General features: G+C 37.6%; 1 protein-coding gene across 3 annotated transcripts in view; it reads left to right on the forward strand.

Moving 5' to 3' along the window:
* The window catches only part of MTMR12 (myotubularin related protein 12), a 91619-nt gene extending 86407 nt beyond the window's left edge, over window positions 1-5212 (forward strand). For all 3 annotated transcript variants that reach the window (XM_044664457.1, XM_044664464.1, XM_044664473.1), the window contains one exon: window positions 4426-5212. In XM_044664457.1, the coding sequence (XP_044520392.1) occupies window positions 4426-4989 (564 nt within the window). In that variant the 3' untranslated portion in view covers window positions 4990-5212. The remainder of the gene's footprint in view (window positions 1-4425) is intronic.
* The last annotated feature ends 3554 nt before the right edge of the window (window positions 5213-8766 follow it).

An 8766-nucleotide genomic window follows, 5' to 3' on the forward strand; every position in this document is an offset into this window, starting at 1 on the left:
GTGATGATAACCAGGAATGTTTATTGAACAGAATAGAATGGGATCACTTGAACCTCCAGAGCAAGTGGTTAGCCTCACTTCGGAGTAAGGCTACCCCACCATATGAGATGAGTGAAGGAGGAGATATTGGCAGAAGGTATTCTACAATGAGAAAGAGGGAATTTTTTCTGCAAAACTAGAGGCAATTTTCTCAACGAAGAGGGGAAGGTGGAAGGGGAGTCACAGGAAGTTTGAGGAGAAATAAAAAGATTTGGAGGAACTGCTGTGGAGGGAGCAGGGATTGTATCAACCAGGGAGGAAATCATAAGATCGCCTAACAGCAGCAAGGGCACAATTAAAGTTTTATAACAGATAGTCGATTGGGGGCCATGGACTCAGAGGAGGACATTGAAGAGCTGAATTGATTCACTTAAGGGGTCAAGCTGTGGGGAAGAGTAGAGAGTGACTAGGAAGGGGAGATGGCCTGAGAAGAATTGAGATGGGGAGGCCATGGAATGAACAAAGACTAGGGTTTGCTAAGGAAGGAAAGGTAGTAGATTATAATCAGTATATGGTTTTCTTTTTCTTTGAATATATTTTTATTGATAACTTTTGCTTCTACAATTCCAAAATACATTCCTCTCCTAGAGAGCCATACCTTATAACAAAGAAGAAAAAACCAACATTGAAAAAGTATGGATTAATTCTAATATTCTTGACCCACCATCCAAAGAAGCAAGTACTTTCTCATATCTCTTTTTAGGGTCAAGCTTATTCATTAAGATTTCACTGAATTCTGTTTTTTTTTATTTTCTGTTGTCAAAACATTTTTTTTGTAATTCTTTCTACTTCATTGTCATAGTCTTTATGCACATATTATTTTATTGATTCTGCTTACTTTATTTTGCATTAGTTCATGTAAATCTTCCCAGGCTTTTCTGTGTTTGTTTTGTTATTTCTTACAGCATAATAATATTCTATTATATTAAGGTACCAAAATTTTTTAGTCATTCAAAAGACTATTTCCTTTTTTTAAGTGTGTCTTTAAATGGAGTGTACCCCTTCTCCCTGCAAATCATTTCAATTTGACTATGCGTAATTGTTCTACTACATTCATCATTGAAACATTTCCCCCAAAAGGTGAGTGGAATCATAGCTATATCATCATCACAGGAAATTGCTCCACAAAGTGCCTCAAAGAAATGGAAGTCATTGTCACAAATCCCTTAATAAAATATTTGTGTCTCTTTTGAAAATATATTTCTGGTTTAGTCCAAGATGAGGGAACTTGACTGTCATGATTGTCCTTGCTCTTGTGATAGGAAGTCATTCAGTGGCCTATCTGAAAATTTGGGTTAATTTTTAATAAGAATTTAGTTTGGACCAGGCTGAGATTAGACTTAAAAGTCTAAAAATGCCAACTGTTCCATTGCCTTTTCAGTAATAATAACTGACCTTTATACCATGTTTTAAGATGTGTAAAATGCTTTCTATACATTATCTTAAATGATCTTCACAGTAATTATGGAGGAAGAGGAATGTAAATGCTATGGATGCTGTTATCTCCCTTTTAATCAAGACTCTGAGGTTGTGACTGGCCCAGAATCACACATATGGGAAGCAGGATTCGATCTGAGGTCTTTCTGACTCCCAAGTCCAGTGTTCTGTCTATGTTCAATCAAACAAACATTTATTAAGCACCTTTTAATTGCCAGGCCTTTCAAGAATCTTATTAGACTGGAGATGGTACTTCTTATGCTTCCATGGTCTTAAACTCTTGCCCCCAGAATTGAATCTGAAGGAGATTCATCTATGGAAGTAAAATATACAAAATAGTGTTAACTGAGCCATTTGGTATTTTGCCAGAAATTAGTTGTTCCCCCTGGTGGCTTCACATAGACACCTCTAATCATTGGCTGCCTTGGAATGATAGCATCTTAGAATGTGGGAGTTAGGAAGGTCCATGGAGTGATCAGTCTGACCCCATCATTTTACAGAAGAGGAATTTGAGGCCAGATGGTAATTCAGAATTTCATCCAGATCTTGTTTTTCTAATGCCTCTCTTCACCACCTCTGTGAGTGTTCAAGTATCTGAGGCACTTAGAATTTGACTAGAAGAAAGGGTGAGCGAATAGAAGAATTTTCAAGTTGTATAGGGCAAAGGGATTAGTCAAGCAACAGGATTCTAAGGTATTTAGATAAACACAGAAGCATGGAACTCTAGATTGAGAAGAGAGTTTAGAGATCATTTTGTTTAAGCCCCTTATTACAGACAAGAAAACTAAAGCCTCCATCTAGTTAGTTGTGGGAGGGCCAAGATTAGCTTCTGGATGTCCTGACTTCTATTTTGTCAACTTTTGGTCCCATTACACCACCTGCTCTGAGATGATCATTGAATCTTCAAGTTGGAATGGACCTAAGAGGAGATCTAGTCCAAGCTGTACCCCCCCCCCCCCATAGGAATTCTCTCTTCAGGGTACATAACAAACTTTTACTTCATGTTATCCAGTGAGAGAAAACTCACCATCCCCTTGAGGCAGTCCATTCTGCTTCTGGGGAGCTCTGGTTGTCAGCAAGTTTTTCTTTCCTTTACTGCCTAAATTGGTCCATTCATAATTTCAGCCCATTGATCTTTTGGTTTTTCCTCTGGGGTTAAATGAAACAAGTCTAAACCTCTTCCCTTGATAGCCTTTTAAATGGGGATAGCAATCATGCTTTCTTCTTTTCCTCCTCTTCCCCATTTCGTCTCTTGAGATTAAACATCCCCAATTCCTCATTGGACTCTAGGATTATGATATGGGACAGTGATGGACAAACTATGCCTGCAGACCAGATGCAGGGGGGGGCCAGAAATATTCTGTCCCACCAGGTGACATTATTCCTAATCTGACGAATACAATGAGTAGGATACAATACAATGAAACTTCGAAAGATTTGCCTTAGGAACAGACTGACAGATGAGCATTTCCTTTCCTTTGGCCCCCTCTTTAAAAAGTTTGCCCATCACTGGTCTAGGAGATAGAAGGGACCTCAGACCATGTAGAGCTGTGTTGGTGAGCCTATGGCATGCATGCTGGAAGGGGCTGTCTCCCTCACCCTCTCCATGTGCCTGAGGACATTTCTCACATGACCTGCCCCTTCACCAGCAGCCAGTGGGAGTGTTTCCATTCATGTCCTATGTGAGGGTTGCAGTTTGGGCACTCAGTCTCTAACAGGTTCACCATCCCTCCTCTAAACCAGTGGTTCCCAAACTTTTTTGGCCTGCCGCCCCCTTTCCAGAAAAAAAAATATTACTTAGCACCCCCTGGAAATTATGAAACTATTTATTGAACTCAGAATAGAATGTAATACAAAAAAAGTGTGGCCATCACCACCCCCATGGATCGCTGCAGCACCCACGAGGGTGCAATGGCACCTACTTTGGGAATCACTGCTCTAGACCAACCCCCTCATTTTACAGATAAGAAACTCAGGCCAGAGTGGTTAAGAAACTTACCCCAAGTCACACAACATGTCAGAGTTGGGAGATCCTCTGGTCCCAAATTCAACACTTTGATATCACAGGACTGTTTTTCCATACTGGGCACTGCCCTACAAACTTTTTCCATATTATCAATACTTTTCCTAAAATGTGGTGCCTGGAACTAAGCATAGTACTGTAGATGTGGTCTGAAGAGCCCTTTTTCTCCCCCTTTCCCCACATATACATCCTTTAAAAAAAAACAAACCAAAAAACAAGATACACTGGTTAGACAGGTAGTCCCTGAGCAGGCCCTGGCAGGGACTCCAAGTTAGTTGCAGATAAACAATTCAAAGTGCCATGGTCTGCTTTGTAAATTGGCCAAAAAAAAAAGTATCAGTTAATTTAACAATAAATTCACAAAATATATTCATTTAGACATTGTCTGGGTGTTTAATCTTAATTGTAATTTAGAACCAGAGCCTGGCTCCTTTTAACTTATCCCCATAAGAATTCCACTCACCAAAGAACTTCTGTTTCTACATAGGGGAAAAGTAAGAGGAAGTCATTCAAGGTGTTGAGGATCCCAGATCCTCCTTTGGCCATCTTAGACCTCTGACTTAATATTTCGGCTTTCCCCTTTCCCAGCCAATTTGCCAGGAGTATTGTTTGCTTTTGCTCTAATTCAGGAGAGAAGAGGATGATGTTATTTACCAAATCAAGTCAAACCCCACTTTCTGTGCAGCCTCCTCCATCTTTTCCCCTCCCCATTGTTTGCATTTGTGAGCCCATTGTGTATCTAATATTGTTTTTATGTAAGCAAATAAAAGTTAAACTAACTTCTCTGTGCTATTAAATTTTAATAACTTTTAGCTATAAATGGCAATTTTGATGCATCTTAAAACAGACGTTTGCAATATTTTTGTATTCTACAGCATCAAATAACTGTGATGTTTATTAAACAAAAGTATTTGTCTCTTTTAAAGCATCAGCGACAGCTTTCTCTACCACTTAACCCAAATAAATCATCTCCTAAAAGAGGATTTTTTGAAACAGACCACTTAATCAAGAACCTTCTAGGCAAGAGAATTAGCAAACTAATTAATTCTTCTGATGAACTTCATGACAATTTTCGAGAATTCTATGATAACTGGCACAGCAAAATTGTTGATTATCATGGACTGTTGCTTCCTCACATAGAAGGTCCAGAAATCAAAGTTTGGGCCCAACGCTGCCTGCGTTGGATTCCAGAAGCCCAGATCCTGGGAGGTGGCCCAGTGGCCATTATGAACAAAGTCTTAGAAATGATGGAAGAGGTTCAGAGCTTGCAAAAGAAAATTGATGAGAAGCACAACAGCCTAATGACCCCTCCTCTGGATGGCCTGTCACTGCTAAGGAAGCCTGCCCGCCTGTCCTCTTTGTTTCCCTTTGCTTTGCTCCAGAGGCATTCCTCCAAGCCAGTCTTGCCCACCAATAGTTGGAAAACATTGGGAGATGAGGAAGACTTGGCCAAACAAGAAGATGAATTTGTTGATCTAGGTGACTTGTGACTTAATGTTTTTTTTTTTTTTGTCAGTTGCTCAAAAACTGTGGAGAAGGAGAACACCGAAAACTGTCACGGACATCATACATTTTGGTTCTAGGCACTTAAAATGGATCATAGTGTGGCCTAATACATTAGCAAAGGGTTTTTGTGGTTTCAGCTAGGTCATCACTAGCCTAGCGGCCAGGAAAATGGATGGTTCTTTGTTTACTGTGGCTAATGAAAAACTATGCAACTGAAACTATCTCTTGGAGAGTTACTTTCAAGGTATTATAACTTGACACTTGAATAGGATCATGTCCTTTTATGTAATTTTTACAAAGTAACTGTCAGGAAGATGTTTTCATGTTTGGATTACAGCTAAAGGACTTGGTCAATTATTCTTGGTCTTAACACTTTGCTAAAATTCTTTCTGTGCCAAAATTGTTACCCAGTCAGTAAGAAGAGTCAATTTTCTTATCCAAGTCATTTAAAGATACCTCTAAAAATGCATTTGTGTAAAGGATCAAAAGATTCATTTAGGGAATGAGAAGGATGTGAAGATGTGTTATAGTATATGTTTATACAAAACAGTTCATTGTTCTCTACATCTCAGGCATTAAAAAGCTTGAGAAGATTCCAGATCCTTGATTTTCTGATCATTACTTTCACCCTTCCATTGTTTAGCTTTGTAGATGCTAGAAAGAGTAGATTTAGTAACACACTTGTTTATGCTAAGCTGTGCATCCTTCTCTAGATCTGATTCCTTCATTCATTTATTCATTCAGCAAAATGTATTAAGCACCTTCTGTGTGCAAGATACTATCTAAGCTGCACTTAATTAGCATTCCTCCACTTTCTGGATGCCTTGATATACTTCTAATTGCTTGCTGCTAATCCTACTAGTCAGACTGAATTTTTCTTCAGCTTGCTAGAAGAGCCTCCAATTCATTCTTATGGGGCTAATTTTTTCATCTGAGCCTCCCAGTATTTGAAGCTAACAGCTTAATGTTTTTCTTAGTGTGCACTGATTCTCTAGAGCTCTGTTACTAGAGCATTACAAACCGTAGCCTTCTGTGGCAACCCCAGAGTTGTCCTTTGATAGTGTTTGTCCTATGCGCAGACTGATGGAATATGATCCTTTTGAATGTGTCTTTCACATCTAGGAAAGCATTAGAACATTAGAATCAAGATTGCTGAATATCTTATAGTACCTCAGTGATTTTAAAAGCCATAGAAGAAACGTGATTTTATGCCTGACACCTCTTTTTGATCTGCTGTGTGAATCATATATTTTTATGCAAAAAAAAATACACTTTGTAAGGACTAGTCATTTTGCTCCTGATGTGGCCTGTCAAATACTACATGAGAAAGAAAAATCATTTGTTGAGGTTTCTAATTTAATGTTTCTTTTTGTACTTGTACGTGTTTGATATCTAATAATAGAGCCTCTTGTAATTTGATGTGGGAAAAACCTTTATTTGCTCAAGGACAATGACAAAGAATGTTGAAACTGTCGTTAGAAGAGTTTCTAAGTTTGCACTGAATCATCTTTATATATATAGTAAATGGATGACCGTTCTCCCATCTCCATGTTAACTTATGAGCCAGGTTGAATCTATTTAGTTGAGAGATGTTGAGTCTGGGGGAGAATAGGATTAATGGGAGTGAGGGGAGGTTCGCAAATAAAAAGTTCCAAGTCTAGGTTGCCTTATAAGTGAAGACAGTGCGAAGCTTTCAATAGCAGTTTTTACAAGGACACTAGTTCCATAGCTCCCTTCTGTTACATGGGCTTTCTTAAACTAGCACTAACCTCTCCACATTGCTCTACTTTCTCATTCCCCTTCCCACCCACCCCAAATACACTATGGAGCTAACTATTTTTGTTACCATATTATTATAAAGTGAATATTTATACAGTAGCCTATAAAAACTTTGGATTTTTAGTAAACATGCATTCCAAAAAGTACTTTGTGTGATGCTTATGCTCCAGAAATCTTGGGTCAGAGTCACAAATTTGTGACCATGCTAATAGTAGTTGAATGTACATTGGAATATTTTTATATACTTTTGAAAATTGCAGCCCAGGAAAAGAAGAATAAGCTGTTATAACATGTAAAGTCATGATGATTATGTATTTATATTTGAAATCAGATTTCTATAACTTGTATTTGTGTACAAAATTATCAAATGGGTTTATATATTGTGAAATTTTTATTAAAGATTGAAACATCAGAAGTGTTTAATTGTAAGAGTGAAATGAAACCATTTAAAACCTTGTTGAAGATGCTGCACTGCAAGTTTAGAAATGTACATTAATTTACTGTATATAATATCTTGAGTTTCTCTTTATACCTCCAAGTTTTTACACTGAATACAAGCTAGCTTTAATTGAATTTAAAACATACCTTTTTTTTAATTTTTTTTTTTTGAGGAATAAGCTGTTGGGCAAAATCTGTATAAATTTGCTTTTTATTTTATTGTATGTACAATTAGAGTTTATATACTTGTATCACACTGCATCATGTCTGATTGCAGGAATTAAAGCACAGTTTTGAAATAACACCATATTTTGTGTGATGCATTCTGTATTGTTATCTCTTGCAGTTTGGGGTGTTTTGAAAAACAAAGAAAATTGTCCACACAGACACATACCACCCCCTTCATCCCCACCAGAGTCATGTTATGTTGCCCTTTGCCCTTCTTAACCAGACAAGGTAATCCACTGAAGTTGGAGGCAAAAATACACAAGTTCATATTTGAGGCCTATTAGAATACTTCTAAACAAAGATGTTCAGCTCTTATTGGAGAGCCAATTGTAGTGAACATTTACACATCAGAAACTGGCAAACTACAAAGCAGGACTTAATATTTTTTGTATCGTTTAAAGTTAAGAAAGTGGTAGAGAAAATGTTAATAATGCAGATTAAACTTAAAAGTGTATCGTGGTGGGGCAGCTGGGTAGCTCAGTGGATTGAGAGTCAGGCCTAGAGACGGGAGGTCCTAGGTTCAAATCCAGCCTCAGACACTTCCCAGCTGTGTGACCCTGGGCAAGTCTCTTGACTCCCATTGTCCACCCTTACCAATCTTCCACCTAGGAGCCAATGCATAGAAGTTAAGGGTTTAAAATAAAAAAGTGTATCGTGGGTACATTTTTTTCCCCAGAGAGCCAATTGTTAAATATTTATCAGTATACTTCTGACTTTGGACAACTCCCTTGGCCACATGGTTCTCATTTATTCTCATCTTAAAATAAAGGAACTAAAGTAGATGATCTCTTAGTCTTTTCCTGCTTTATATTCTATGAAAAACAAAACCTTACTAGGAACTTATTTAGCTCTCTATTTGTCACTCTTCCTCTTGCTTTTATGTTACTTTAAAAAAAATCCACTTAACTGTTCTGGCTACTTAGTTTGAGGAAATACTGATATAAAGAGATCACTGTATAAAGAATGAATTTTCATTGCTAAGTGGAAAATGGTGGTTTGTGTTTTTCTCATTCAGAGTAAGTTTCTGGACTATTCTACTTTTCAGATCCCATCCTTTTTTAATTTTTATTTTTTATGACTCTTACCAAGGGTGAACCAAGGTTGCTGAGCATATATAACAATCTCCTAAAGTTACTATCATATATTACCAACCAGAAAAAGAGGTTGTCTCCAAAGCTGTCTTTTGTAAGTATTTTAGTATGAAAGTTAATGGATAGATCTGTCCCTAGGGTAAAAATAATTGAATGGGCATCCTCAAGCTCCATAATATTTTTTAGGGACTACAACACTTATAGTACATAATGATAGGGAAGTAT

This window comes from Gracilinanus agilis, chromosome 1 (genome assembly GCF_016433145.1).
Source record: "Gracilinanus agilis isolate LMUSP501 chromosome 1, AgileGrace, whole genome shotgun sequence".
Taxonomy (NCBI): Eukaryota; Metazoa; Chordata; class Mammalia; order Didelphimorphia; family Didelphidae; genus Gracilinanus; species Gracilinanus agilis.